At 41.6% G+C, this 17,532-nt stretch overlaps 1 protein-coding gene across 1 annotated transcript; it reads right to left on the reverse strand.

Annotated features, from left to right (window-relative positions):
- Positions 1-2,702: 2,702 nt before the first annotated feature.
- On the reverse strand, positions 2,703-9,999 carry NUDT19 (nudix hydrolase 19). Its single transcript, XM_059904171.1, has 3 exons — positions 9,110-9,999; positions 4,662-4,869; positions 2,703-3,773 (listed from the first exon to the last, which is right to left on the reverse strand). The coding sequence occupies exons 1-3, from the start codon at positions 9,821-9,823 to the stop codon at positions 3,568-3,570; spliced, it is 1,128 nt and encodes a 375-aa protein (XP_059760154.1). The 5' UTR covers positions 9,824-9,999; the 3' UTR covers positions 2,703-3,567.
- Between the last annotated feature and the right edge of the window lie 7,533 nt (positions 10,000-17,532).

A 17,532-nucleotide genomic window follows, 5' to 3' on the forward strand; every position in this document is an offset into this window, starting at 1 on the left:
TAATTATTTATTTAATTTATTTATGGCTGTGTTGGGTCTTCGTTTCTGCGCGAGGGCCTTCTCCAGTTGCGGCAAGTGGGGGCCACTCTTCATCACAGCGCGCGGGCCTCTCACTATGGCAGCCTCTCTTGTTGCGGAGCACAGGCTCCAGACGCGCAGGCTCAGCAATTGTGGCTCATGGGCCCAGTTGCTCCGCGGCATGTGGGATCTTCCCGGACCGGGGCTTGAACCCGTGTGCTCTGCATTGGCAGGCAGACTCTCAACCACTGCGCCACCAGGGAAGCCCAATCTGGGATTATTGAACCAAATTATTTTTATAAGAAAGTTACTTTTTTTTTTACAAAATACATTAAAATTTGAATTATTTTTAACATTTGCAGTGCTTTTTAGCCATATTTAACTATTCATACTTACTTCCTGTAGTTTATTTCCACACTCACCATTAGGACTTCTACCATGCATTTCTACTTCAAAAGTTTTTATTTCCAATAATCAAAATTTTAATTATCTATAGTATTTCTATCAAATCAAATTTTTCAGAGCTCTGGAATCTTCAGAGTCCATATATAAACAAGGACTACTTCTGTGGCTTTCACACATGGTTGATATAAAATTACTGACCACACACGTCCTTTTCCCCTCAGAATATTATATATGCTGTCCAGTTTATCATGTTACTGTGTGATACACACTAAGAAGATTTTGTGCCTTTGTGAGTAATCTTTCCTTTTTCTCCCTGAAAATCTATGCATTCTCTGTCTTTGAAATTCAAAATGTCATCCAGGTATTGAACAATTTTTCTTATTTTTGCTTTGACCATAGCAGGACCTTTTTATCTGAAGATCAATATTTTCCTTCAGCTCAAGAAAACTTTGTTCTCTAAATAATGCTTTTCTTCTATTTATTTGTTCTGGAATTTTCATTTAGACATGCCAATAATCCACATATTAGATGCCCAACCTCTGTTCTTAATGTCTGTTTTTCTGAAGCTACAGTAACAAGGAGACCCAAGAACAAAAACAGTTCAGAGATCCAGGTTTGTCTCAAGGCAACAGAATGTGCAAAGGTTCTGAGGTGGGAAAGAACTCTGAGCAGTCAAGGAAGAGAAAGAAGACCCTTCTGATGGGATTATAGAGGGAGAGGGGTGTATGATGACATCAGAGAGAAAGGTGGCACCTTGTAGACCACAAATTTAGTGTTTAAGTGTCAGGAAAAGCCATGGAAGGGCTTTAATGAGGGCACTGACAGGACATGACTTAAGTTTCAATGTCAAGTTCACTTTTTCAGGAGGAATGCATTGTGAGGGGGAAGAATGAAAATGAAGAGACTGGCTCTGAAGCTGTTACAGTTGGCTAAGAAACAACTATGGTTTAGACTAAGGCGATAGCAGTGCAGAGGTGGGCAGATGGGAGTTTCAAGATAATTGTGTTTAATAGATCAATAGGACTTACTAGTCACCTGGATATAGGAATGAAGGAAAGGGAGGAATCATGAACGACTCAGATTTTTACCTTCAGTAACTGGTAACTTAACTTCCCTTCTGATACAGGGAAGGCTATGCTGAGGGAACCTGCTTAGGAGGGAAAAGTATAGATTAGGGAACAAGCTAAACTGTTTTAACAAAGAGATGATAAAATATAGTGGTTTATATAAAATATAAGTGTACTTTCATTTTCACATAACAAGCAAGAGGTGAGCAATCCAAGTGGCAGGCAGTTATGCTTTAACATCTGTCTTCTGTCTCTGGGTCCAAGGTAGCTGCTCCAGTTGCCACCATTTCCAGCCAGTGAGAAGAGAAAAGAGAAAGTGGAAGGCAAGCAATTTCCTTTTTAAAGAATGTGACCTACATATGCCCATATATGAGGGCTCCCCCCACAAATCATCCCCCAGGAGAGAAGAAGTCCCCTTACATTCAAGTCCTTATTATATTTCCCATGTTATAGGGCACTCTTGTTTTATATTAACAAAGAACTGTGAGGACAAGAACATATTAGCCTGATGCCAGCCCAGTTTTGGATTCTTACGGAGGTCATTCAAAAGCTGATCTTGCTCTGCCTCTTTATGTGAGGAAAGCATTGTTTCATCCAATGCTTGGCTGTGTTGTGGTTTCCTTGGCGACTGTAATACCAAGATGCGATGGGCAGACATATTCAGACCTCTGCTTTTAGTGACAGGCAACAGATGCCACTTGCTAGAAAAAGAATCAGGTTCTACTCTTGGCCATGGCACTAACTAACTGTGTGAATCTGTTTCTCAGTTTTCTCATCAGCAAAATCATGGTGTTCTTCCAATCATAACATTCTGTTTTCTGTGAGAATGAAAGAATAGTATGCCCAAGGCCAAAAGTGAGTAAGGAGAACGTCTATAGATTCAGAAGCCAGATTGAATGCTAATTCTATCTGTGGCTCTCAAAATTTTCATGTTGGAACCATTTACCAAAGACAATAGATTTTCCTCTAGATCAGAGTTCTCAAACTTGGCCAGATAATTCTTCACTGTGGGTGGCTGTCCTGTGCATTGCAGGATATTAAACTGTAACCCTGGCTTCTCGCCACTAGATGGTAGAAGCATCGCACTCTCAGTTGTGACAACCCAAATTTATCCAGACACTGCCAAATGCCCCTGAAGGGCAAAAGTGCCCGGATTGAGAACCACTGATCTAGATGTATTCCTCTAATCAGGATTAAATAATACACATAAACTTTAATTATCAATAGCTCTATTTTATAGGTAGGAAAACCAGAACATTTCATGAAAAATGAAATTCAATGTACAATGCATAATATAGTCAGAGATCTAAAATGAACTAGCGTCTAAACCATTTCCCATCTTTAATCAATAAACATTATTCCTCTTAAGAGGAGGTGAAAAAATTACCCATATTAAAAACACTGAAAACAAACACCATTAGTAAGCACCATTAAATGATGAATAGTTCTACATCCCTCTAACCTCTTTGTATTCTGTTAACTAGCCCTCCAAGGTAAAAATAATTATGGCTTTTGTTATGGCTTCATATTTCTTTACAACAGTCACTGAACTAATTTCCAATTTGGTAAACCTAATAACTCATGCCATTTAGTTTTAAACAGAATTATTTCTTAATCATCAAGCTAAAGTCATAAGAAAATAATGACACTGTCACTTGAAGGTCATCTCAGTCTACTGTTCACCATGTATCTAATCATACACCCTTAAATTAATTCCAACAGAAAGTCTAAGGAATTCATGGATCAATCTCCCAGCACATAAGGCAGAGTGCTAATACAGTTGAAAGACAATACAGTAGAACATCTTATTTAAACTTTTGATAACAAAACAATACAGAAGTGGAAACCCTCGTGAAAATTTTTTTCTCGTTTTGGTAACAAGATCATTAATACTTTATACTTGTGTGATACTGTAAGGTTTAAAGAATAAAATGAGAGCTCCGTAATACACTTGAAATATGAAAGACAGTATTAGAACTTACAGGCACAAAGTTCCTTAAGTTCCAGGCACGTCTAGTCAACCCTCATTTTTCATCAGGACAACTTCAAGGAGGCCAGCTTACAAAGAAGCCATTCTCTACAGACGGCTCTTACTCACTACATAGTTCTTAGGGTAAACATGTTTATACTTTGACTGAACTGTCACGTGGATGTTATAATCATGGCGATTGTACATCACTACTCGGTGAAATTTCTTGCCTTCTTTCATGATTTCTTCATTCTTTTTTTCAGTGGACATAAGATTTTCTAAAAAGTTTGAATCTTCTAAGTACATCTCATCTCCTGAAAAATAATATTTTAATTTTAGTGTTATTTTATAAAACATTCCAATATATTTGTGATATATAAATCAGTGTTTATTTTTATCTATTTCAGGTGTTTGGAACTGAGATAGTTGTTAAAAAATCCTAATTTTTTGTGCTTATCTCAATTTATTTCTTCTGTTTTTAATACCCCCCTACACTCCCCAGTTCTCCATTTTCCAGCCAAGAATTTTCTTTGGGTACATAAATATTTATGACTAGTATTTTTTCATCCTGAACTATAATTTTTTATACTAATTCATGACTCTCTTTATCCCATTCAATGTTAATGTTGGCCTTGATATCCATATATTTTTGGTGTTTCAATGTGGGCTGCTCTAATCATTTTAAGGTTAAATTACAGAAATTATTATTTACACATCAAAACTGCTAAGCTGTCCCGCTGTAGGATGAATAACAAATACTTTCACAATTCTGAGAAGTGAGATAAGCAGCCGTAAGTGAGACAGGTCACAAAACTCCACTGTTAAGTGGCTACAAAACCTCTATCCTGTACTCGCCCAACAACAATTGACCGCCAACAAACTCTCTTTCAATCAAATAAGTACAATTTACAAGTTTGCATAATTTAAAATTAAAATGTAAAAAAGTGAGCTAATATATGAGAAAGAACTTTGTCAGTGTCTAGGAAATATATTTATATAACTGTATATAAAGTAATGTATCCAGAATTTCTGGTTATAATAAATACTATGAATATCTTACAGACCTTGATCTTATTTAATTAGTACCTCTGTAGTATGTAAAACAGAGACTAATTCATGTCTCTGTGTGAGACAATACTGCCATACAGCCCAGAGCATTAAATGTGATTACTAACGAAAACATTGATAACTCACTGATTTACCTGGTAAAAGCTGGATTATTCCATCAGCAGTTAATAATGTGATCGGCAGCCATCTTTCCACCCCTTCTAATTCACGATCCAAACAAAATTTGTGCAAGTCAGAGAGAGAGGCAAAGTGTTCTAGTCTTCTTATTTCATAGAACTGTGGAGGTGCAAGCCAAATTTCCTTTGATATGAAGCTTTCAGTTGCCTCCGACGGAGATGACCACTGCGGAAGACAAAGGTAAGGCTTCCTGAAGTTTATCCTATAGACAACACAACTCGAGATCCTTAGATCAGTACCTAAGAGCTAATTGAAAATGTAATATTAATTCATTAATGTGTCTTGCTAGATTCCTCTGAGACAACATGAAAAGATTTGGTGAAGAAAGCTGGGTTGATCCCCTTCAGAGGTTGATTATTGGGACATTGATCCTGAGAACTAGTAAATAAACCAGGATAGATCACAAAGGGTTGACCTGGGAGCACTGTTCAGCATAAAAGGCAGGAGATGCTAGGAAGGCAAGGTGGTTCTGGTCACTCCTAAAGGAAGACCCTGAAGTATAAACTCATGACAGCAGATTGAGAATTTAGTGCCCATTCATTCCTCCCATAAATGGGCGCCTTGGCTAGGCACTGAGGATGTGGTGGTGGGTGAGACAAAGATCTCTCAGGCCCTAATAGGGCCTTCAGCAAACAAAATGTAGCGTGATATGTGCCATGTGTTACAATGAAGGTAAAGAGGCCGGAGCAAGAGAAGCTTTCAGGAAGGTCAAGAGACATGACTCAGTCTATCATCCCAGGAGTGTAATAACTGCATGGTATCAACCAGATAGCACTTACCCATTTCACTTAAGTGGCCTCACTGCTGTGACCTGCCCACTTTCCCAAGCCTTCCTTCCATACGCATTTAGATAAAAAGAGCTGATTCAATTAATATGAAATAACCCCAACAGGTCTTTCTTTAACTGGTTTACTAAATATCTCCTTACACTGGGGAAACTGATTCTCACACCCAAAACCGGGGAGTTAAGATTGACTGCCTTGAATAACTACAGGCCCAAAGTTTACGAGCTTGTATGAGAAACCTGAGAAACTTGTTAAATCTTCAATCTATGGGGCCCAGCAATCTATGTTTAATAAGCACCCTAGATTCTTCTAAAGTTGGCCAAGGCTACATTTTGAAAAACAAAGTTCTGGCCTCAAAGGACCACCCAATCTCTAAGGTATCCATGTGAGTTCAGTGGTAACAATGAAGATAAAGGGTTAAACAATAGGCATTAACTCACTTAATTCAACCTGTTCAGGTTGGTCTAGACCATAGGCTAAAATAACTTAAATAACTTATTGTTTATTGGTTACTTGTCACTAGTAAAACATTAGTTTTACTAGTTACTAGTAAAAGTATTTTGAGCAAAAATACTTTACATAAAATATTTCCAATCCTTAGGATAACTCTGCATACTCTCATTTTACAGATGAGAAAACGAAGGAAGCTCCTCTAATGAAAAAACCTGGGCTTCAAACTCACAGGGTGGTGGGGGGGGGGGGTGGTGCTGGCTATAAATTCCACTGTTGCCCCTCAGTTTCTGAACTTAGGCAGTACTGACACTTTAAACCAGATAATTCTTTGTGGAAGGATATTCAGCAGCATCCTTGGGCTCTATCCAGTAGAAGCCAGTAGAAGTCCCTGAGTTGTGACAACCAAGAATGTCTCCTGACACTGCCAAATGCACCTGAGGGTGGGATGGGTAAATCATCCCATGTTGAGAACCACTGCATTGAGAAGCCCGCACACCGCAACGAAGAGTAGCCCCCGCTCGCCACAACTAGAGAAAGCCTGCGCGCAGCAACAAAGACCCAACACAGACAAAAAAAATAAATAAAATAAATACATTTATTTAAAAAAAAAAAGAAAGAAAAGGGAGAAAATTTGAAAACATAGCAATAAATCTATTCAAAATAAAGCAGAGAGGAAAAAAGATGGAAAAAAATGAACAAGGCATCAGGGACCTGTGGAACATTATCAAGTAGTCCAACATACATGGAGTCCCAGAAAACAGAGGGAGGTGAAAAATATTTGAAGAAACAAATAATTAAATAATAAAACAAAAAGAAAACCACACACATCATAGTCAAATTACTGAACACCAATAATTAAGAGGAAATATTTAAAGTAGCCACACACACCAAAAACACAAACACACATTATGTACAGAGGAACAGAGAGTTAAAAGCAAACTTTTCTATGAGATGATGGATGTTCACTAAACTTCCTGTGGTAATTATATCATGGGATATGTAAGTCAAATCATTATGCTGTCACCTTAAACTTACACAGTGCTGTATGTCTATTATATCTCAATAAAACTGGAAGGAAAAAAAAGCAGACTTCTCAACAGAAGATTATGCAAACCAGAAAATAATGAAGCAACATTTTTAAGTACTGAGAGAGAAAAAAAAAAAAAACCCAAACTGTTAACCTACATAGAATTCTATACCCAGCCAAAATATCTTTCAAAAACCAAAAGCAAAATATTTTCAGACAAACAAAATTTAGAATATTCATTGTTTAGAATGAATTTAGATTCATTCATTCTAAACAAATTTAGAAGATCTGAAATAAATGACATATTAGAGGAAGTTCTTTAGGCAGAAAGATACCAGATGTACATTAAATCCACACAAAGTAATGAAGAGTGCTAAGAATGGTACATATGCAGGTAAACATAAAAGACATTTCCCCCTCATTTTCACAGTCTTTAACAGATTGACTGTTTAAAGCAAAAATAATCAGAGTGTATTATAGAGTTTATAATAGAAATAAAAGTCAAATGTATGACAACAAAAGCATAAATGACAGGAGGGGAGAAATGGAAGTATATTATTTTAAGGTTCTAATACTACACGTGAAATGAGAGATGTATATTGCAAACCCTAAAGCAACCACAAAGAAGTATAGTTAATAAGTCAATAATGGAGATAAAACAGAGTCCTAAAAATACTCAATTAATCCAAAAGAAGTCAGGAAAAGAAGAAAAACAGTGCAAAGAATAGAGGGGACAGATGAAAAAACTAACAGCAAGATGGTAGATTTGAAGTTAACCTTATTGAGAATAACACTGAATACAAATGATCTAAACACTCCAGTTGAAAGGCAGAAACTGTCATACCGGATAAAAAAGTAAGACTATATGCTGCCTACAAGAAACATACTTTAGGGCTTCCCTGGTGGCGCAGTGGTTGAGAATCTGCCTGCCAATGCAGGGGACACGGGTTCGAGCCCTGGTCTGGGAAGATCCCACATGCCGCGGAGCGGCTAGGCCCGTGAGCCACAATTACTGAGCCTGCGCGTCTGGAGCCTGTGCTCCGCAACAAGAGAGGCCGCGATAGTGAGAGGCCCGCGCACCGCGATGAAGAGTGGTCCCCACTTGCCGCAACTAGAGAAAGCCCTCGCACAGAAACGAAGACCCGACACAGCCATAAATAAAAAAAAATAAATAAATAAATATTTAAAAAAAAAAAAAAAAAGAAACATACTTTAAATATAAAGACACAGATTAAAAGTAAAGAATGGAAAAAGATACACTATGCTATTGCTAATGAAATGAAAGCGGCTATATTAGTATCAGACGGTAAACTTCAGATTTCAGAATAAGGAACATTGCCAGGGATAAAGAAAGATATTTCATCACAATCAAAGGCTCAATCCATCAAGCTTGAATAGTCCTATGCAGCACCTTACAAGGGAGCTTCAGAACACACGAAGCAAAACCTAATGGAACTGAAAAGAGAAAAAGACAAATCCGCAATTAGTCTTTGAAGATTTCAGCATTCCTCTCTCAGTACTTGATGGAACAGGTATATGATATGGAAGACCTGAGGACACTATCAACGAACTTAACCTAACTGACAGTTCTACAAACACTCCATCAAATACAGCAGAATACACATTCTTTTTAGGTGCAGAGGGATCATTCACCAAGGTAGACCATATTCGTGGCCATAAAACAAGTCTCAAATGAAACAGCCTCAAATAAATTTTAAAAGACTGAACTATGAGGAAACACTTAAACTGCTGGGGGTTGAAATGAGTTAATGCATGGCAAGTGCTTAAGAAGGAGCCTGGCACCTGATCAGCGCTAGCAGAGCTCCCAGCGTCTCCGCTGGCCTCCCACTGGAGAAACCGCGTGGGGAGACATCGTCGAGGCCCTGGGACTGTGAAGCCGGGGAAAGTAGAAAGCAGTTCACCAAGGTCATGGCTTTGGCCTGCTGGGCCGGGGGCCGGACCACCTGGGTCCCATGCCCGCTCAGTCGCGTACTGGCTGTATGTCCCTGAGCAAGCGAATTAGCTTCTCTGGGCCCAGCCTATCTGGAGGTTCCGGGTGGGCCTGGGCCTCCGGCCGCGGGTGGGGTCCTCATTCCCAAGCTCCCGTGGGTCCCCACTCCGCGCCGGGAGGACGCCCTACCTGGCAGTCCACCACCTCCACCAAGTCGGGGAAGACCGGGGGCGGCTCGCACAGGCAGCACAGAAAGAAGGTGGTCTCGAAGCGGCGGCCACGGCGCTGCGTGAAAGGCGTGAGCCAGGCGCTCCACTCGTGCAGCGCCCAGATGTCGGGAGTGCAGTCTAGGTGAGCGCACAGGCGCAGGAAGTGCTGAGGGTCTCGGCGGACGCGGGCACGCCAGTCGGCCAGGGCCGGCGGCGGCGCGAGGGCGCGACCCGGCTCGGGCGCGGCGGGCCCGGGGCCCCTGGGCCGCAGCAGCAGCACGCCCGCCTCCTCGAAGGCCTCGCGGATGGCGCAGATGCGGAAGGCAACGTCATCCGGCAGCGCCGCCTCGTCCCCGTCGGGGGCTTCGGGCCTGGCCTCGGGCAGCACCGGGAAGGTGGAGCGTCGGGGCGGCGCCGGGCCCAGGCCAAAGCGGGGCGGCCGGTGGTGCGGCGCGAAGAGGCGCAGCCAGTCGGCCGAGCGGTCTGCCGCGTCCAGCACCCCACCCGGGAAGACGTGCGCCCCGGGCAAGAAGCCTTGGCGCGCGGAGCGCAGCAGCAGCAGCAGCCGGAAGCCCTCGGCGGGCGGCGGGGGCCGCGGCGGGGCGGCGGGGACCGGGAGCGTCCAGCCCGCAGCCAGCACCACGGTGGCCGCCCGGCGCCAGCTGCTTGGGCCCGGCCGCAGGGGGCCGCTCATGGCGGGTGGCGGCGCGCGGCTTCCGGGCTCAGGGTTCTGGTGCGGCTGGAGTTTTACCCGGGCTTGAGGACGGAGGCCGGCGTCTCGCTGGGTGAACTCCCGGCAAGGTGCGCGCTGGGCGATCGGTGAACCCGGGCTGTTTGGCCTCACCCGCGCCTGCCTGTAAGGGGGATGTGCCAGCGCGGAGAAGCTCCGCCTCGAGTGCCCTTGTTCCCAGCCAGGTCACTCTCGCGGGGCAAGGGCTGTCACAGCCGCTTGCTAGGAGGGCCTCAACACCCTCACTCAGGACACTTGGACCAAGAGCAGGAATGCTTATGATCGCACAATGACCTGTCGAGGTAAAAGTGCGATGCAAACCTAGGCCTGGTGACACCTCCCCGACCAAAACCTGAGAACTAGGACTTTCTCAATTAAACAAAGAGGGCTTGTTTCCTTTGGCGGGGGGGGTGGGGTGGGGGTGGATATGGGGGGCATCCAAGGGCTAGGTGTCCGAGCTTTGCAGGCTCACATGAACCCCAGCAATGAGAAACTGATGCATGAACCAGATACCAAATTACAAATTTCACACTGCACAGTCTGAGTGTGAAAGGTCCTCCTTGAATCCCCAGACAAGCTCCTATCTTGTGATCTGGACACCTTTTATTGTCAGGGCACCTGGGAACACCTTAAGCATCTTAGGTCATTGGATAATTTCCACTTTCATGGGAGAATTTTAATCCAAGCCTAGAGATGGAAATTTCGCTCTGCTCCACCTTTAGAAAGAGCCTGTTAAAGCAGTCTTCTCTTTTATAGCTCCTTATTAGTTACCAACAGTTTCTCCACAATTGCTATTATAGTTGATCACGCATTTGTTATGTGTCCGGATGAACATATAGACTACTGTTGAGCCTCATTTTCAAACTATCATTTTAATGTGGGATATTCCCTGGGGGAGAATCCAGAGATGGCACCAGCAGTATTTAGGTTGATTTTTGTTGGCATCATTTTCTAAAGATGCAGATCCCTGTGTATTGACCACATCCCAGAAACAGGAAACAAGACCACATGTTTAGAAAAACACACAAGAGGCCAAGGGAGCACACATGTACTGGCAGGTTGGGGGAGGGGGGTGGAGTCTGCCAAATTTCATCCATCTTGAGTCTCTACATAATCCACAATTAGGGACCCCTCCCTTATCTGCTTTCCCACTGCATGGGTCTCTGCTCTGAGACAATCACTTCACAGTCTATTGTGGAGTCTAGGATGGCACCCTGGAGCCTGTGTTTTTAACAATCCCCCAACTTCTCCAGGTGATTTCAGTGCTTTAAGCCATGGGAAGCCATAAAAGGTGGTGACATGATTAAGTTCATATCTTCAAAGGTCACCCTGACAACAGCATGATGACTCAATTGGATGGGGCTGTTCTGGAAGCCCGTGGAATGTGCTGGGGAAGAAATGGTGAGGGTCTAAACTAGGAGAGTGGCTGTGAAGAGGGGATGAGGTGGGAAGAAGGGAATGATTCACTAGAGAGTATTTAGGAGGTAGACTTGAGGTAATGTGGTAATTGGTTGAATATGCAGAGCAAGGGAAAAGAAAGAAAGTTTTAGCTTGGGAGGTTGAAAACTCGGTGGCTTCAAACAATAAACATTTATTATCTCACAGTTTCTGTGGATCACGATTTCAAGAGCATCTTAGCTGGGTTGTTCTGTCTCAGTATTTCCCATGAGATTGTGGTGAGCATGTCAGCTGGGGCTTGATTAGGGGCTGAGGGATCCATTTCTACAATGGCTCACTCATATGGCTGTTGGCCAGAGGCCTCAGTTCCTCACCATATTGGCCTCTCCATAGTGCTGCTGGGATGTCTTTGAGACATGGTAGTTAATGATTCCAAGAGAGAGGAAGGAAGAAGTCATGATGCATTTCCTGACTCAGCCTCAGGAGTCACATTCCATCATTTCCACAATATCCTATTGTTACTCTGGTCAGCTCTATTCCGTGTCAGAGGGGACTACATGAAAACACCAGGTGGTGGGGACCACTGGTGGTCATCTTGGAGGCTGGCTACCACAGTGGATAAAAAACCATCGAAGCATTAGGAGAAAATAGGTAAATTCCTCTATAGTCTTTGACTCAAAATCTAGAAGCATAAGGGAAAAGATTGATCAATTTGACACACCATGCATATTTATAACTTTATTATGACAAAAGACACCATAAGAAAGTCCAAGATATAATAAACTGAGAAAATTATCTCTAATGCTTATCACAAAGGACTGAGAAGAAAAAACCTCCAATTGTGTAGAAAATGGGCAAGAGATATGGAAAGGCAGTTGATTGTGATTTATTTAAGGTCACATGTGCAGCAAGTGTTGGTTGGAATCTGTCTCCAGACCTATTGGCGTGTCCTCCGAGTGTCCTGCCCTGCCCTGTTCTGCCAGGGGCACAGTGCCAGCTACCCCAGGCCTGACAGTAAGTGCACACAACCATCCCCTACTAGGGCTAGCAGTTACCATGTGCCACTTGATCACAAGAGTTGAGTCACTTTGTTTATGACAACAGTTGCTTACTTCAGAGAAGGACACTTGAGTCTTGGTTCTTATGTTCCACTGGTCTGGTCTTCCCCAGCTATCTTTACAATAAGAAATGTTCTTATTTGATTTATCAGAACATGCATGATCCTAAAAGAAAAAAAAAAAACAACTTTCCAAACATGTCATATTGTTTCTTACCCATAGCTCCAAGTGGACTTTTATTTCAATCTCTACTTCACTGAGCCCAAATTCATTTCTGTTATCCATTATTTATCAAGTTTTTCAGTGGAAAAAGAAAGGAAGAGAATGCGGGGGCTAGCCATGGAGAGATGACTTCAGCTTGGAGAATCCACACTAGCAGGAGAGTTTGTTCAACCTGCCTAGAAACGAAGGCATGTCACTGCAGTTAAATGGAATTCACCTATGAATGACCAGCAACATCCAGTGCACCAAGAATCATCACATAAAAATGATTTCTCAAAATGTTTTTTGAAAAGGGTTTAGAAAAGGTTCACAATATGTTTTCTCAAAAATGCATAGATTCCACTTAGGTGACATTCTGGAGAAGGCAACACTGTAGGGACAGAAATCAGATCAGTGGTTGCCAGATCCTGGGGTGAGAGGAAAGGATTGCCTACAAAGGACATGCGGGAACTTTTGGGTGGTGATGAAAACATTCTGTATCTTGATTGCAGGGGTGGATACATGGTTGTACATATTTGTCAAAACTCAAAACTGCACACCTAAGAAGGGTGAATGTTACTGTATTTAAAATATACCTCAATAAGTTTGACTTTAAAAATGTACAGATTCCAACTTCTAGATCAACCTGAATTTCCCTCTGTAACCTTGACCTTTTTATTACATACCTTCTTTCATTGACAAGTTTATCTAGTTTTAATCTTCAAAATGATTTCCAGCAGATTTTACCTAAGTTATAGAAAGTTAATGTTTTCATATATATTGCTTCTTTTGCCCAACCGTCCCATTTTAGGCAGCCAACATTTATTGAACCCTGTGCCTGAAAAAAGTCTTATCTCAATATCCCTATGAAGTATACCCTATTATTACTCCCATTGTAAGGATAAGGAAATTGAGGTCAGGGAGATTAATGAAAATCTTCAATAAGAATGGATCTGAACTCAGGGGTACCCTATTCCATAGTCAGTGCTGCTAACCTCGATGCTATTCTGTCTTGATGCTGCATTTCAAAACGTGCTTCTGATTCCCTGCAGGTAAGATTCCAAAAGTTTTGCTTTGCCTGTCTGTGGCGCCTGGCGGGGTGGGGGAGGGGGTGTGTGTTCTGAAATTGTTTCTCATTATAAATGAGACCCTAACTGTTAAAATTTATATTTTAATAACTAATATTTTCTAGATGATAAGAGCATTCAAACTTTTATTGTAAAAACAATGTAACAATATTAAATAAAAATATATTGAAAAAATACCATTCATAATTCCACCACATTAACATACATTTTCATTTCTGTATATTTCCTCTTAGATCTTCTCTATGTGCCTAACACATACCTACAGACAAAGGACATTCAAATTTGCTTTCTGACAACAGCATGTTAGAAGGACTCTTGAAAATCGTTTTGCCAACAGGAGTTCTCATTTGGCTTATTTACGTTTGTCATATAAGCCTTAAGGTTATAACATTCTAAACTGAAACACCAAAGAAGCAGGATGCCCAAGATCTCACAGTACTGCAATGAAAACACCCGCAATCCTCTGTGTAATGAGATGAAAATAAGTAAATGAAAGAGAGGAATGCTTTTCCAGAAATCCATCTTGTGCTCATGGACAGAGGGCTGCAGCATGTGATCAGTTCCTGCACCTTCGGTCAGTTCCTAAGAGCCAAAGAAACAGTATTTGAACATGACTTTGATCTATATTGACCACAGCCAAAGATCGTTTATGTGGAGACCTACTATTCTTCCTGGATTCCATCCTGCATTAAAAGATGAGTATAATTGTATTGTAGAAAAGCACTTGGAGATTTATAATCTTGGAGTCTTTCTGAACATCTCTTTATGTAACGAAATATGTGAAGGGTAAATATGTTGATCAGGATATTCACTTCAATTTAAATGTGCATGAAGGACTTCCCTGGTGGCGCAGTGGTTAAGAATCCACCTACCAATGCAGGGGACACGGATTCGAGCCCTGGTCCGGGAAGATCCCACATGCCACGGAGCAACTAAGCCCTGTGCGTCACAACTACTGAGCCTGTGCTCTAGAGCCCGCGAGCCACAACTACTGAGCCCACGTGCCGCAACTACTGAAGCCCGCGCGCCTAGAGCTCGTGCTCCGCAACAAGAGAAGCCACCGCAATGAGAAGCCCGTGCTCCGCAAAGAGTAGCCCCCGCTCGCTGCAACTAGAGAAAGCCCGCGCGCAGCAACAAAGACCAAACGCAGCCAAAAAAAATAAATAAATAAAAAATAAATGTGCATGAAGAAGATTAAGAATATCTTAAAAAATCATAAGAGTTGATAGCTGAATCATTTGGGGGTGCCTTTTTCAACTAAGTTATAAATGCTGCACGTTATCTTTAATGTTTAATTATTAATAGCCATTTAGTTAGACGTGTCATTCAAACAGTAGACACGGAGCATTTAATTCCAACTAAGATCTGTTGCCACATACAAAACAGCCCATGCTGTGCTAGTTTCCCAACATCAGGCAGCCAATGCAATTATACTTCTGAGGGCACCAGGTCAGTTACAGAATAGGATTCTCTTAGACTCCATGACAAATGATGGGATTTCACATCTGTAATTTACCAGAATCAGTTTAGATTGCTGGGTAAAACAAACTGTTTAATAATCACTAGGCTTTCTTGGACTCAGACTTAGAGTCTGAATTTAAATTCCTAATCTAATTTAAACACTATAAATAAGTAGCATTTATACAAATTTGCTTTTAAGTCCAGACACTAATTCTGATGTGAACTAAAATCACAGTAAGCTTAGTTCATTCTGATTTTTAAAATTCATATGGAATTTTACCAACAGACCAATTTTAGACAAACTAAGATTCCGTTTCCATACACACCAAAACCAACAATGACAACCCCCTCCCCACCAAAACCCCAGACAAACAAAACAACCCTTTTTTGTTGAACTGCATTCTGTTAAATGTTTTAAGCCCTGGAAGGGAACTTTGAGTTAATCAGTCAGCCCCCACCCCCATCCCCCGCCCATTTCATAGATGAGGGAAGTGAGGCACAGGGAGGTCAGTGACTTGTCTGAGGTACTCGGAGAGAAAGGCAGAGCCCTGCCCATCACAGCTGGTCCCACGTTGCAGGAGGAGGCATTCCCCAAAGGAAGGCAGAGGCCAGTCCTACAGCACTTTTCTTTCTTAGCCTGCCTTACAGGCTCACACTTTGGGGCTTGTACCCTTCACAAACATTCATTACAGAACAGAGAACTGCATTCTGAGAAGTAACTGTGTAGCTAAAAATGTATCAATGTGCACATTGAAAAGGAAAATGCAGCATGATCAGGGTCCTCATGCAAACTAGAACTCTCTTCAACCCAGACTGCTTTTTAGTCATTGGACAGCACACATCTCTTATGTAGCTTACTGTAACCCTTAGGTAAATCGTGAAGTTTATGCTCTAATTTGACTTACCAAAAATATTTTCCCTTGTGGCATTTAAAAGCATACATTCTTAGAGAACAGAAAAAAGAATTTGCCAGGCATATTTTTCTTCTACAAACATTATCATGTTTTCTTTTTTTTTCTAATAGGAATAGTTGAAAGTTCCCGTGATAAGTGCCTTGGCGTTCCAAGTTCTTGTCTTCTCAGTATCAGATAAAGTTGTGCTATTTTTCCCAAAAGAGAAGCCAGGCATGTTTTCTCTTACAGGTATTAACTTTACAAGAGAGTTATAATAGCACTTAACTTTTGAGGTAAAGATCTATCCTTTAACTTGTACCTTTAATTTAGGAAAGTAGACTCTAACACTGACCATTATCATATATACCCTATATTAAATATTTGTAATTTTTTTAATCACTTGTATCATGGTATAAGATCATAACAAATATTTTTAGAAAATTAATGACTTTGATATCCAACATCTAAATTGAATCAGGCTTCTACCAGAAAGCAACCTCTTGAATTATACATAGAAATGAGAGCAGGGAGATATTGCTGCTATTGAGCAGCATATTGCTCAAGCAAAAAGTGATTTTGCTTACATCATACAGCAAAAGTCCTGTTAGGCAATGTTATAACTCCAAATAATGCCAAATATTACAAATGCTTAACATTTTCAAAGAGTTGTTTAGGTTAACATGTCCACAGGATAAATATGTTTATTGTAATTCAGCTTTTTTGGTGTGTGTGCAATACTTTATCACTAATTTCAGTAAGCAGAGGATTCTCAGAATCAGGTACACATCTGATTGCACATGTAAGTAAATACTCAAGGATCTGCCAAGTGGGTGGAAAGAGTGAAAACAAAAAAATTTGCTTGTCCCAATTGATCTCTATGGATTACACAACTTCCACACTTGATCTTAGCCAAAAGGCAGAGAAGCAATGGATTACACAACTTCTGATGGGTTGTTTCTTTAATAGATTCTGATGAATCATGAACAAAAACTCGTTGATAAGGACAAAGAATCACAGTTTTAGAGACAGTAGAATATATTTAGGGATATTTTCCAACACTGGGTCACAATATGCCCCAGCCTCCTCTTTTTTTTTTTTTAAAGATTTAATTTTATTTATTTTTGGCTGCATTGGGTCTTCGTTGTGGTGCGCGGGCTTCTCATTGTGGTGGCCACTCTTGTTGCGGAGCATGGGCTCTAGGTGCAAGGGCTTCAGTAGTTGCAGCACTCGGGCTCAGTAGTTGTGGTCTAGAGCACAGGCTCACTAGTTGTGGTGCACGGGCTTAGTTGCTCCACAGCACATGGGATCTTCCTGGACCAGGGATCGAACCCGTGTCCCCTGCAATGGCAGGTGGATTCTTATCCACTGAGCCACCAGGGAAGTCCCCCCAGCCTCCTCTTGCCTGAAAGAAATGAGACTTTGGGGAAGGTGACAGAGCTTCTGTGTTGTGTTGCATGTGGAATGAGGAAGAGGGGAGTTAGAAAACTTTCTATGTCATTTCTGAAGGTACCCTGGGAAGGCAGGTGTAAAAAGAATTTGACATGACCCAATTCAGTCACCCAGACTGGATGAAG

Source organism: Balaenoptera ricei, chromosome 19 (genome assembly GCF_028023285.1).
Source record: "Balaenoptera ricei isolate mBalRic1 chromosome 19, mBalRic1.hap2, whole genome shotgun sequence".
NCBI classification, from domain to species: domain Eukaryota; kingdom Metazoa; phylum Chordata; class Mammalia; order Artiodactyla; family Balaenopteridae; genus Balaenoptera; species Balaenoptera ricei.

Coding starts and splice junctions, on each gene's coding strand:
- NUDT19 (XM_059904171.1), bottom strand. CDS start 9,823: ATGAGCGGCCCCCTGCGGCCGGGCCCAAGCAGCTGGCGCCGGGCGGCC. Junction 4,870..9,109: donor TGGAGGTGGTGGACTGCCAG/GTAGGGCGTCCT, acceptor TGTCTTCCGCAG/TGGTCATCTCCGTCGGAGGC. Junction 3,774..4,661: donor AATAATCCAGCTTTTACCAG/GTAAATCAGTGA, acceptor ATTATTTTTCAG/GAGATGAGATGTACTTAGAA.